General features: G+C 40.1%; 1 protein-coding gene across 1 annotated transcript in view; it reads left to right on the plus strand.

Moving 5' to 3' along the window:
- Positions 1–1,481: 1,481 nt before the first annotated feature.
- The window catches only part of LOC118899557 (hypoxia-inducible factor 1-alpha inhibitor-like), a 110,988-nt gene continuing 98,173 nt past the window's right edge, over positions 1,482–14,296 (plus strand). The window contains 2 exon segments of the mRNA XM_036861331.1: positions 1,482–1,854; positions 2,787–2,921. Coding sequence (XP_036717226.1) covers positions 1,482–1,854; positions 2,787–2,921 — 508 coding nt within the window.

Genomic DNA, 14,296 nt, shown 5'->3' on the forward strand with positions numbered 1-14,296 from the left:
CAAATTACCACAAACTTAACAGCTGAAAACATTATTCATTTATTGTCTTAGAATTTCTGTAAGTCAGAAGTCCTGGGCATGACATGGCTGAATTTTCTGTTCAGTGTCTTACCAGTCTGATATCAAGATATTGGCTGGGGCTTCAGTTCTCACTTGGGGCTTGGAGTCCTGTTTTAAGCTTACCTGTTGCTAGCAGAATTTATTTCCTGACAGCTGTAGAACTGAGGTTCCCATATTCCTGTTAGCTGTCAGCCAGAGACAGCTCTCTGGGCTTCTTGAGGCCACCTCCGTTTCTTGTCACATGGTGCCCTCAGGCAGTCCTCAGAGTAGATGTTTGTTTTCTTCTAGGCAAGCCAGCATGTATCTCTCATACTTCCTGTTTTGCAACCTGCCAGAGACTAACCTTTTAAAGCACTCATCTAATTAGGTCAGGCCCACCCAGGATTATCTTGATTTGGCATTAAAATGTAACAATCACAGGAGTGCTATCATCTTCACAGGTTCCATCCACACTCAAAAGGGAGAGAATGGTATCAATACAAGGATGAGGGTCACTCAGGGTCATCTCAGAATTCTGCCTGCCACAAGGCATATTCTGGTTGGGTATTCCAATCTCATGGCAGACCTGTGACTGCCTGTAATCTTGGATGATGTGCTTTCATCTCTCTGGGTCTTAATTTTTCTCGCCTGTAAAATGAGGGCACTGTTGTTGATAAGGTTAAGGTTGCTGCTGGTTCTATGAGTCCTTAGGGAACAGATACTTGTGTTCATTGCCTCCCGGAAGGTCTTAAAGTTTTATGCATCAGGTTGATTGGGGGATAGAGGGGTGGGTCACCCTTGCCTTTTCTATACCACATGAGGCTCACCAAGCCCTTTGATTCCAGCTTCAATGTCTACTTCCTGTCTGCTCATAAGACTACACTGAAAGCAGAGATATATACAATCACTATGTCTATGTATGCTTCTAATTCCTCTAATCCTGGCAATACCTACTATGGTTAGGAGCCTCCTGGGAGCCTTTTTTTAAAAAATGAAATTGGCACTATCACATATGACTCTCTTCTCTCAGATTTCTGCCTCTCTCCACCTCTTCCAAGGTAAGGCTTAAATGAATTAAATCATAGTTAATCTTTTTTAAAATTCTGAACATTACCACTATTGCCACTGGCAAGAATCAATAATCCACTGAATGCCACAGGAGTCAGATTCCAGGGAGATTTATGTTTGGTTCAGCGTGAACCACCCCATCTTCTATGGGCTCTACATTTTAGAGGAGATTTTTTTTGGACCTTTAATTATAATGTAGATGTTTTCATTAACATGGGTGCTGGGAATTTCTATTTGATCTGCCTGCTGTCTTCACTGTAGTTGCTCATTTAGTCAGAACTAAATTAGAGGAACAAATGCCCTCCCTTTTCCTTTGCCACATCTCCTGCTGCTTATTGTCTGTGGCAGCCCCAAAGGGCTGTGTCTGTGGGTTGATGGGCTATCTGATGAGTTATACTGAACATGCTATAAACCAGCTGGAAGAATCAGTCCTCAGAGGGTGTGCGTTTCTCTCACAGGGTATTCGTAAACAGAGCCGGTGTGTTATATTCATCGGTGCACTCTCTTATTTCCTGCCCTTGAGTTTTTCTACAGAGTATACAAATGGGCGGAGATGGCACGTAAAGGCTGAATGGGTGGAGATGCTCTGTTGTACTAATGATGTCTCCTCCCTCCAGTCTCTTCTTGGAGAAGCTGCCTATGTTCCCTTCACAAAGTATGCTTCTCTCATCCCTGCCGAGCAGGCAGAGAAACAGGTAACTCAGACCTTTGGCCTACTCGATTACTTGATTGGAATAGAACCATCCAGTCAGTTCCTTGGATTCTTTCTTCTTGGAGCTTAGAATTCAAACTCAGAAACATCATGTTTCTGCAGGGTTGGGGACTTCAAAAGGCATAAGGGCACAGTGCAGGTGGGGACTGTTCATGTGGGCTGTCTCCACAAAAAATCAGGTAAAACTTGAGATAGTGAGAGAGAGCAAGAGAGAATTCAAATGTAACCAGAGAAGCAGAGATGGCACTCTTTGTGTTGTGTTCACCTCAGACCCTAACACAGTGCCTGGCACTCCGTGGGAGTTCAATAAATGTTTGCTGAATGACTGACTGACCCAGTCCTAGAGAGATGGAGTAATTGCAGTGGTCCCTCCTCTACATCTCCTTTCTTTAGATCCCTTAAAATAGTCCTGTGTTCTCATAGTATATCCCCCCTTTTGTTATTTAGCTCCTATGAGTGGGTTTCCATTGTTTGCGCCTTGATCCACAGCTAAGATCCCAGCCAGCATGAACGCCTGACCTCCAGCTCCTCCCTGAACATCAGCTCAGACCATCTGAGTGGCTGGATATCAGTTTATGTTGCATTCAGAAGGCATTCCTTAATATCTGTGGATGTGACCTGTGTTTCCCAATTTATATAACCTTTCACTCTACAGAAGTGTGTAACGCTGAACAAACAAATCTTGTCCCTCCCTAGAAGCAACTTTCACGTCTGGTTTTCTGTTCCAGGCTCAAAGCTGCCACCCGGTTAGAAGTCCCCATCAAACCACTCCTGGGTGACTCCTGGTTGCTCTGATGACAGTCTCTTGTCTTTGTCTTTCTCTTTCATGGGGCATATTTTATTTATTCACACATATTATTGAGCACTCAAGCTGTGAGAGGCAGTATTCTGGGTGGTGGGAAAATGAGGTAAACCAAACAAAATCCTTGTACCTGGTTATTCTCCATTTATTGCTTCCCATTCCCAGATCCATCCTCCACTTCTCTGCCCTGTTCTGTGCCTGAGATGCTGACCGCTGCAGACAGCACCACCCGTGCAGCCTTAATGGCTGGATTCCAGTTGGCTTTGGCTAGTGAGCGTCAACGCGGAAAACGGGGTCAGGGTAGAGTGGTGAGAGGTTGGGCTTTCTCCCTGTCCCACGGTCTCAGCTCCAGCACTGGCCATCTCCTCCGCTGCCACAGCTGCTGCCCGCCAGCCCCTCCTGCAAGCTCCAGAAATTGCTGATTTCATGGACAACATTTCCTCCCTTTGTGCCTCCCTCTAAGCCTAAGGGTGGTAATGCCTACTGGCTTTTGTTCAGTTCTAGATGTCTCAACCTTCTTCACTGTTTTCCTCAAAACCACTTTAGCCTCTGTAAAATGCCCACCTCTCTTTTTAAATCCTTTGGGTGAAAGCATCAGAGTGGAATTCTGTGTCCTGCTGGGACCCTGCTTGATACAGCCCCCGACTTACATGGAGCTTACATTCTAGTGGGGAAGAGACAACTAACAAATGAATAGCAAATTCCTTTCATATAGTGATAGGTGGTACAGAGAAAAATAAAGCAGGGAAACAGAGAGTGGCAGACACTATTATGGTGAATGGGGTCAGAGGAGGCTTCTCTAAGGAAACTTCTGACAAGTGAGGGAGGGAGGCAGGGAGGGAGCTACATAGACATATGAGCAAGTTCAAAGCCTGAGATGGGAATGTGTTTGGGGTATTTGAGGAACGCAAAGGCCAATGGGCTGGTAAGAAATGAGGTCTTAGTGTTTAGTATATTGCTTGGTTTAGGGAGAGGGAATGTGGTGTTAGGAAAAGGCCATGAATTCTGGAGTCACGCAGCGAATCCAAGGTCTACCATCACTGTGTAGCCCTATGACAGCAGACAAATTACTTCAAATCGGAGTCTCAGTTTCCTTGTTCACAAAATGAGAATAATAATAAAAACCTCAAGAGACTAAGATAAAATTCATGAATTCATAGCCCAGCACCTGGCTCTAACTTCTCCTCCCCTACATTTCTTGGCCTTACTCTTAAATGCTGAATTAAACTCCATGGCTTCATGAGCTTTATCAGACGCCCTTGTTGAATGCTTTCGTAGTACCCCTTATTCATTTATTCATTCTACCAATATGGACCATCACAAATGTTATGACAGTTTGCAGCTGTGATTCCATTTTGAGAATGATCTTTTAAGGTGTCTCGCTCCCCCTAGACTGTAATCTCCACAAGAGCAATTCTTTGTTTACTCTTGGATACCCAAACTGTAGCACAGACCCTGGCACATGGTGAACATTTAATATTTGTAGGATGAAAGGAAGGAAGAAGGAAGAACATCTAGTATACTTTCAATAAGATCTTATTTTCCTAGAGACTTTATTCTCCTGGGGAATTCCAGTTCACTCAATAAATACTAGTTTAATTGAAATGAACTGTATGTAAAGCTTTATACTTATTTCTGTGGGGTATATTAAAGAAGAAAACTCTATGAAGGTAGGGATCACTTTATCTTTTTCATCTTTACATCACTAGTGTTTAGTATAATGCCAAGCACTCAGTGATAAATATGCTTAAATATTTGTGAATAGAAGTAAGCTAACAAATTGATTTAAAATCTGATGTGTGTGTGTCGGGGGCGGGGTGTGGAGATTACAAAACGGAATCATCTTAGATATTTTTGTGATATGCAAAGTCACAGTGAGATTTTTTGAAAACCTTTTCCCTTTCTCCACCCAGCACACAAAAGAGGGCTCTGAAAAGACGCTCTTTTGGAAACTGTCTAGAAAAGGTGAGGTTTCACTTAGGAAGGGCCCACACTGTGAAAACATCATTTCCTCTTCTCTGTTTAGAAAAGGTTGATAGGAAGATGTGTAAAAGACAGAGATGTAGTGATTTGGTTGCCCTGGGGGGACCTTGAAGCCACAGATGTCCTGGAGGAGGGGCTCGGTGTGTATTCTTTCCCCTACCTGGTACTGGTTGCCTAGAGAAAGCACATTCCAAGGCTGGACAGCATCTGACACCCTGCTGAGAACAAAGCCCCACAGGCCAGGGACACATGGTTCTGGTTATGTGGGGAATTGTGTTTTTCAAGGACAATAATATTTCCCCTTTATACATGTCCTATTTCAAAGAGGCTCCTGGCCCTTCTCGGGCATGTCTCCTGTCCAGTGGGGTAGATCCATCTGAAAAGCACAGCCACAGGCAGACTGGTCCTGGCCTCTAGCAGAAGTACCTCTCTATTAGGACCAGGGCTGATTTCCTGGAGGTCACGCTTCTGCAGGGCATGTGGTGCTCATTGAAACATTGTCTCATCAAAATCCTGGGGTAACAGCTCTTGCCCAAAGTACTCCTTCTCTCTATCTATAAAATTCTTCAAAGAGCCTATGTCCGAGACAACCCCCCACCAGCCCAACAGAGTTGGCAGATGCAGTTGTAGTCAGTTATATCTGTGTCCCTGCATATTATTGTCTCTGGATGAAGCCCAGATTTGGACATTAACAAATGTGTGAAACAGCAAATGCTTTGTACTTAAATGTCTGTAAAAACCAACTTTCCATGAGAAGCAAGAAAAAACAATATCTTTCTGCCCATTTCATTCTGTTCTTGAGAAATTTGGGTTAAAAATATGTCCCCGAGTAGCTCCTTTTACATTGATTATGATAAGGGATGCCGTATTAATTGGACTCTGGAGAGTAGATATTCCCATCCATGGCAGCACAACCTAATAACCTCTTTCCCAAGTTTGGAGAATTCACCATTACATCAATCTTGATGGAAGGCAGGGTTTACTGCCTTATGTGACAGACACTAAAAAACAGACACTCACTCTCCCCTCCTGCTGGCCCCCGGGAAGATAAATTAAAGACACCCAGTTAAATTTGAATTGCAGATAAATGACAATATTTTCAGTGTTAAGTATACACTAGATATTGCATGGGATATACTTATACCAAAAAATCTCAGTGTTTATCTGAAATTTCCATTTAACTGTGCATCTTACATTTTCATTTGCTAAACCTGGCAACCCTACCTGGGGGCCAGGATATATGACTAAAGCTGAACCAATTAGGTGTTCCCTCTCTGTACTTTGAATATAACTCAAGTGATGCAGAGAAGCAGCAGCACTTTAGAATTTATTCAGCCAGTGGCAGTGGTGGCAGTGATGTCCAGTGTCTAGTCATGGTAGAAGGGGCGCCAGTGGTGGTTGCCATGGTGCAGGGAAAGTGCTGGAGTCTGGCATCCAGTAGCAGCAACAGCAGCAGCATCCTGAGGAGGTTATTTCTGAGGCATAACCTTGATTCCTGCCCCTTTCCTCAGTCTTTCCTCCAGCCTTCCCATAAATCCTGTGAGCTACCCAACACCTTCCCATAAATTCCTTTTTTACACGTACTTTAGCCAGCGTTGAGTTCTGGTTTTTTGAACTCTGAACCCTGACTGCGATGGTTAGGAATGTGGTGACGATGAAATGTGTTATTCAGCTCTCCCACTGTAAGGAGCACAACTGACCAATGGCTTGCAGCTGTTGCCACTCTGAATCTACCTCTGTGTTGGCGCCCTTGTAGGCTGCTTCTGGACTCTGGAGAGATGCAAGACTCCTCCAGTGAGCAGCCTTGGTTAGAGGACTCCCCCCTGGTCTGGCTGAAACATTCTTGGAACTGTGCTGCCGTCTAAGACTCCTTCTACCCAATCCTCTTTCCTTCCTTCTCTCCTTGTACAGGTGTCAGACCTACATCCTGATCTGAGGGCTCTCTCCACCTTCTACTCCCCCCGCCCCTAATAATTCTCTTTCACATCTAATACCATCTGGAAATCTGCAAGGAACTAACACAGGGGTGGAGGAAAAGTCTACATAGCTTTGGTTTACAAAATTTTCCTTGGCGGTGTTACCCGAAAGATACTGTACGAGATAGAAATGGAAATGTTAAGATGGCTCACACCCTCATCTTTGGTCCCTGTTGTCTATCCTCTTGCAGTCTAGGGAGATTATCTGTAGGTATTTTAAGAATGTGTGGCTGATTGGTGTACTTAAGTACTTGAAGGAATCCAGTTCCTCCTTTCACTTTGGCTTTCTGGCTCAGAAGACTATCATGATTTGGGGTGTAATGCATATTATAAAATTTTCCTTGATGTTTCAGTATAGAAATTAATTTCTCATGACCACTCTGGAGCTGAAGTTCAACTTCTGTCCACGTTGCACCTTTCAGGTAAGCTTCACCCCAGCATCATCTGCTGCGGGCATTTTCATAGTGATGGTGTCAGTGAGAGCCTAGTTTATAGTGCCATTTAGCCCACAGTGGCTGGTGCTGAGAGGAAAGTTAGTCATCTTGCTGTATTTTGTAATTCAGCATGACGGGGAGGTATAGCTCTGACTGGATATTCCACAGACCAGAATTAGCTTTGAGGAGAATATTTCTAGGCAGTGACCACAGCTGTGGCTTGGCCAACGATCTGTTTCAATCTTCCTGTGACTCTGACATGGAGACAAGGTGATCTGAAGAGCAGGGATGAAGTGAGTACTAGACAAGAAATCAGAAGATGTGATTAGCCCTGACTTTGTCTCTGGGAAGCCACATGACCTGGGGCCATTGAAGGATCTGGGACTAGGTTCAATCAAATATCAAGGATGGGAATACTAGTAGTGTCTACTTTATGGGCTTTGTATCGATAGCTTCTGCTCCTTGTGTGCTATGAGTTCATCTTTCCTAGGGAATCTTACTATTGGTGGCCACTTGTGAAGCTCCCCTTGGTTTTCTGGTGACTTCCAGCTGGTGACCTCAGGACACAGCCCTTTGATGGGTGTTCCTCGTAGCTCCACCAGGTAGTTGCCTCCAGCAAACTTGCAGCTCCCTCCTAATATCCACCTTTGGATGGACTCTAGGACAAGAGATTCATCTTTTTACTTCTTGGAAACTTGGGACCCTCTGCTGGATGGATCACAACTCCACCTCCCCATGCTCTTTTCTCTGTCCCAACCACTCAGAAACAGGCTGGCAAAACCAGACATTGACTGGACACCCAAACCAGGAATGAGGTGTCAAGTTCCTCTTCCGACCCACATTCCCAACTTCTAGGAACATTGTATTAGGGCCCTTCCCCTGAGATGGCTTCAGGGAGAGAGCCAGTGAAGCACTCCCTTCCCCTTCTAAAGGACAGGAGATAGCATCTCTTCTCAAATACTGCAGTTTCCAATGGCAGCCTTTGGGGCTTCCTGGCCCATCTTACATCTCTTTGGAAAAGACGGTCAGACAAGTTTCAGTTTCTGTGTACTCGGGCAGAGAGAAAGCAGGAAAACTAGCATATTCTGAACTGGGAGAATGTAGTGACTTTGCTTTCAACAGAGTCCTCTAGCCATTATAGTCCCTGCTATTGGAGAACTTTGGGGAGGGAAAGGTCTACGTCATTTCATCACACCGTTGTTACTGCTATGTTGTCTACAGTAGAAATCCAGCGGATTCTCACATCTTTCTATTTTCTCTCAAGAACTTAACTATGTAAATGATCATACATTCTTTTAATTTTTATTTTAGGCTTTTGGTTTCTTCTCTCCCACTTTTCCTTCTTTCTTCTATTCCTCCCTTTTTTCCATTCTCTTTTCTTTTGGTCCTTGGCCTGGACCACCCAGTTATTATGTATGGTCTAGTCTCATTATGGTTAAGAGAACAAATTCTGAAGTTAGACTGCCTCAGTTTTCAGCTCTAAAATTGGTATAACAGCACCAGTATCATAGGATTGTTGTGAATTTTAAATAATATAATTTCTTCCTTCAACAAACTATTACATAGCACTTCATGCCAGGTTTTGTTCTAGAACCCACAGAGATGCATGTTTCCAGTCTCATCTCTCACTGCACCTCCTTGGGTTCTTGAATGTTATAGTCACACTGGATTAGTGAACATTCCCAAGATGTGCCTCTTCTTTCCTGTCTACTGCCTTTGTTAATGCAGTTTCCTCAACCTAGAATGTCCCTCCCTCATCTATCGAGTGTCTTGATGGTGTTGGGACCTCAGTGTATGTTTGTGCTGGAGTATTGCTACTTACCATTTTCACTTCCAGGTTTCTGGTTGAAGAGCCAGATGGGGTAAGGAACCTCCATTAGATAAAACTTTCTGGAAATAATTAGATTTGAAAAGAGTTAAGCCTAAATCTTGAGGTCACATGACCTAGATTTTCCCCCATCTGTTTGCAGGGGGTAAGGTTGAAACAGAATAATGAAGGTTTGCTCTTGGGCAGTGGGGTGGCCTCACCTCTGGTTACGGTTTTCACCAATTATATTAATCACTTCACCAGAGAAGGGCAGGGAATGCACCTCCAATGTTACTGCCTTTTGGAAAGTGGACCTGAAGTACCCTCATGTTTTTTATAAAGACTTATCGGAAGGGGAATAAATAGTCCCTCTTAATGATAAGGAGTTATAACTTAATTCTGTAGGAAATGGGAGCCTTTGAAGTTTTTTCAACAAGGGCATAACATCCTCATGGCTTTGCATTAGGATTCACAGCACTCATACCATATATTGATACATTGTTTTAGTGTTTTCAAAGGTTTCTTCAAATACATGATCTCATTTGACATGTACTTCAGCAAGCAAGTGTATTACATCTTGAACTATATACAGGGCCGTGTCTTGCTGGCTCCCCTTCATACTAGAAATCTGAAGATGGATAGTATATCCACAGGTAAGGCAGGGACTTTGTGTTGAACTCGTAAGCAGAATGTTCTGGGTTTTGTTTTTGTTTTTGTGTTTTTTTTGCTATCCCTTGGTGTGGTGAACATGTATCTTGAGAAGTTAAACTTGAAAAGGTCAACCTGTCTTTTAAGCACTGAGTGTCTAGGAAACCACACGGCTGTGGGCCTTTGCCATGGAGGGTTATCTCTGTCTGGAATCGAATCTGTATATATTATGTCAGCCTCAGCCAGTTGTCCAGTGATGAATGTGGTGCCTACTTCATCCAGCTTGGCGTTCAAGGGGGCCCTCTGTCTTCCAGCTGATGGAAGGATAATTAATAAGCATGACAGAGGATGGTGAAGAGACTTTTGCATGGAGAATCTGTTGGCTTTGCCCACACGTGTGAGTGATTGTCCTTGTACCCTTGAGGGCAAATCCTCTTGTCTAGTGTGAGTCATAACAACTGTAGCCTCTCAGTTGGAGCCTCAGGTCATATGTGAGGGGAAGACAGCTTGAAGCTGGAGCTGCTCACTCATGCCTTTTCAGTGAAGAGCATGAAATGTAAAAGCCAGGTGGCCCATATCTTTTCATTTTGAGAATTCAGTGATGACCCCTCCAGTTACCCACTAACTCAGTGGTATAACTCCTGAATTTGGAGTTCATCCTTCAGAATCTAAGAGAGGTAATTTTATTCATGCCATTTCCAGTCGGGACAAAGACATCCACTCAATCCCTTGCCCATTCTTTGAATTTGGTGCCCCAGGGCAGTAGTGCATGTGAGTGTACACACACACACAAGCCCACAATTTAGACTCAGTTGTGGAATTTATATGTTACAACAAATCAGTGAATAAGAATGATTTCTAAACTATGGTCAGTCAGAGACCAAAAAGCTTGGAACAGATTTTTGACGCTGTTTTACTATTTCTCACTATTCTAAGCTCCAGGAAATATATCTGCTTAGTTTTTATTTAAGAAAAATTATTTTCAGCTAGGATTGTTTTCCATTTCAGATAACAGAATACCTACTTACAGTAGCTTAACGAAATAACAGTATTTTTCTCCCATAACGTTAAAAAGAAGTTTGGAGATAAGCAGCTTCCATATGTTGTCACTCATGCACTCAAGATGGCTACAGAAGATGCAGAAGTCATGAATGCAGTCAAAGTCAGAACTCAAGAGGACTGTATCACTGCTGAGAGCCTTTCTCCTCATCAGTTTCTTATCTGAGAGATAATATCTTTTCCTGAAAGTCCCCATCATACTTCCCCTCATAATGACTATTCATGACTACCCCTGCATGGAAGGCTGAGAAAGTATGTAATTTGCTTTTCCAACTTTATAAAAGACATTTTAAGAAAGAGAAGAATATTGTTAGTTGTTTTGGAATAGATGACCTATATATAGGCTACACAACTCTATCTCTTAGTGCCTGATATGGGGCTTGCTACTGCCCAGTAAATAATTGTTGAGAGAAAGTGATCCAATCCCTCAATAATCATTGGCCCTGCTGATTCTCTTTCTTTTCATCAACTATTAAGAAGTTACACTTAAGCTACAGCAGACCAAAGAGATGTGGATTCTTCGTTCCTAAGTCCCAGAGTTTCTTCTAAGTGGATCCCAGGTGATTTGGATCTAAAACTACTCTGTTTCCTTTCAAGAAAAGATCCAGAAAGGATTGTCTCAGTGAATACATCGCATTGTTTGAATTATAGCATCTTTTAAATATCTTAATATTTGATAAGGCTATACCCTTTCAGCACTCTTCTTTTGAAAACAATACTGGATTATTATTGCTTAGTTCCTATAAAATATCAATTTTTTTTCTGTTTTCTTTCTTCCTTAAAACTTTTTGTTTTTGTAAAATTGAAAATATATTGAGTTTATTGGTTAATTAAAGGAAAAATTAAGTTTGTGATATTTGATTTTCTGTTCAAGATCATGGCAAACATTTCCATTTGTTTGTCTACTACTTCTGAGTCCGTGATTAGTATTTTGAAGCTTTATTCATGTAGATCTTACATGTGTTTTCTTAAGTTTGGAATTTATCTATTTTGTTGCTTTTGTAAATGAGGTAGTTTCATTCACTTATTTTCTAATGGTTTTTATTGGCATGTATTTAGCCCATTGTTTTCTATATGTGAATTTTGTATATAACTACCATACTAGTTCTTTTAAATTTGTAATAGTTTCTCATTTATGTTCTGGGTTTTCCTACAAAATATTTTTTGGGTGTGCAAACAATAATGATTTTATATTCATCTTTTAAATGTCTATATACATCTCTCTTTATTCTTTTCCTAATTGCATTGGTTAGTTCCTCCACAAAAATATTAAATACTACTGATGATAAAAATATTCTTATTTACCTTTTTACTCTATGGGAATGGTCCTATTGTTTCTATTAATTAAGATTCTGGCTCTGAGTTCTTTTCCTATTTTCTTAAGAGGTATTTTCAAGAGTGGATGTTAAGTTTTATCCTTTGCCACATCTATGGAAGTAATTATGCTTTTACTCTTATTATCTATTAAATAATGGTTAATCAGATTTTCCAGTGACTCACTTGTTTCATTCTTATTCATTACCATTAGCTTTAAGACTATGAATTTTTCTTTGATCACTTCTGTAGTTTTATTCCATGAATTCAATATGTATAGTATTAATTATGGTTACTTTCAAAATATTTTACAGATTTAATTTTTATTTCTTCCTTGATACAATAGTTGTCAAGAGAGAAGCTAGGAGGAAGATGTTTGTTGCTTTCTTTTTGTTGTTAATTTCTAATTTGTTTCTTTCTTTCTCTTCCTTTCTTCCCTCCTTCTCTTTCCCCCTTTCTTTTTCTCTGTCCTTTTTTTTTTCTTTTTTCCTTGAAGATTGTTAAAGGCATCAAAGCCTTATATTCTATTTTCAAATGAGGTTGTGGAGAAGTGCAAGACCAGCCCATATTTTCCCCCTTATGAGTAACTTCATCTTTTCTCCTCAGATATCTAAGGAATACTTCTTATTTTTGTAGTCCAGAAAATATATTGGAATGTATTAATTATTTTGTGTCAAATTTATCTGGGACACATTATTCTCTTTTAATCAGTAAAATTAATTTTTTTTTTAATTTCTAGAATTTTTTTTTTTTTAGTGACAATGCTATACATTTTATTTCTTGCCTATTATTTCTGTTTTTTTCTTTTGGATCACTATTCATGCGTTTTTGTATCTCCATACCTTTAATTCATATATATCATTTTCTCTCTGATATTTTTATCTGCTTATTCATATTTCATTTTATTTCCTCACTTTTCTCATTCCTGTACACTGTCCGTAACTGTGTTTTCAACAATATTTTTATTTCTTGTGCTACTTTTAGTTTGACTTTAATTTTTCGTCCACTCTTTTCTAAAGTTTCTACACCAACATTTTATCTTCTGTTACCTTATTATAGCATTCTTAAACTCTTATATCTCTCCTTTGTGCTCTTGTTTTATAGAAGTTGTTGCTATATTGTTTTAAAAAATCATAGTGATATATTTGTTACAATTTTCTTCTGCTTCAAAATTTCTGGTGCATGATATTTGTTTGACATTTTTCCTGTTTTTTTTTTTTTTTTTCTTTTTATAACATCTTTCCACATAACATCTTTAGACCTTTAGGTGAGTTTTGAAGGTGGTTAAATATGAGGGAGAGTCAAAACCTCCAGTCTGAACCAGAAGTATGAGTGAATTTTCCTAGCCTTAAGTTTGTGCTCTAGGGCTGTTCACAATATAAATTTACTTCTTTTTCTATGCCTCAATGGCAGGCTACTTTCCATATTTTTTACATTTGGTCTTGTTCTTCCCAGCATCTCTAGACTTCATGCTTAAATTAATTCAAGGAAGCTCCCAACACCACTTATATGTTTTTTTCCCTCCTTGTGTTCTGATGAGTTTTTTTTCTCAAAATGTGCCACATACTTTGGAGAAGTAACTTTTGCTGGCTTTGTTTGAATTCTAAAGCTATGGATATTCTTATTTTGTGTCTTTCCATACCCTAGTATGCTTTTTAGTGTATCTGTCCTCCTTGGTTATATATTTTGGTTTACATTTTATATAGATATAGTTTTGTTGAACAAGGATTTTGTATTACCTTTGCTGCTTTGGAGGTGATTTCTAGAAGAATCAGGAGGCAACTCCTATATTTTTCTGTGATTTTTAAAGCTTGAAGATAGTTTATTTTATAATTAACAAAATTTAAATTATAAATGCAACTGTGTGCTCAGTGTTAGAACAAAGTGTATATTGAGTATTGATTTCATTTTCTTCCGTACTTTTCCAGCATAATCATATGATAGTATGATATTACAACCTTTACTTTACTTCACATTGGACTTTTGCAGTATGATAATTTAGAGGGTTACTTTTACAAAAATATTCTGGAATGGCACTATTTTTCCATAGAACTACTCTTAATCTTTGATATTCAACTACTTCTATTTTGGAATGCATATCTCACCATCCATGATGATTTCTTTCTTTTGTATTAATTAACTGGTCTAATTTTAACAGGTTCTCTTGAGTCAGTGACTAGTAGAATTTGAGAAGTTCTGCAATGAGAACTTAACATAATTCATGGAACCATGAATCTCTTGCAAGTTTGTAACTTTATTTGTAGTCAATTTGCACTGTGTTTGCATTGTATTTTTGTTGTTTAATAGCTTACAAACAGAAGAAAGTGACCCTCATAGGTAATATAAAGGTTAGGAAAATACATTATTAGTAGGAGGGAAGCAATGTTAAAGTGGAGAAAATTTTTACCTGTGATCATAGGAGAATATTTTCATTTTATGATAAGTTTCCTTCCT

The sequence above is a fragment of the Balaenoptera musculus genome, chromosome 8 (assembly GCF_009873245.2).
Source record: "Balaenoptera musculus isolate JJ_BM4_2016_0621 chromosome 8, mBalMus1.pri.v3, whole genome shotgun sequence".
NCBI classification, from domain to species: Eukaryota; Metazoa; Chordata; class Mammalia; order Artiodactyla; family Balaenopteridae; genus Balaenoptera; species Balaenoptera musculus.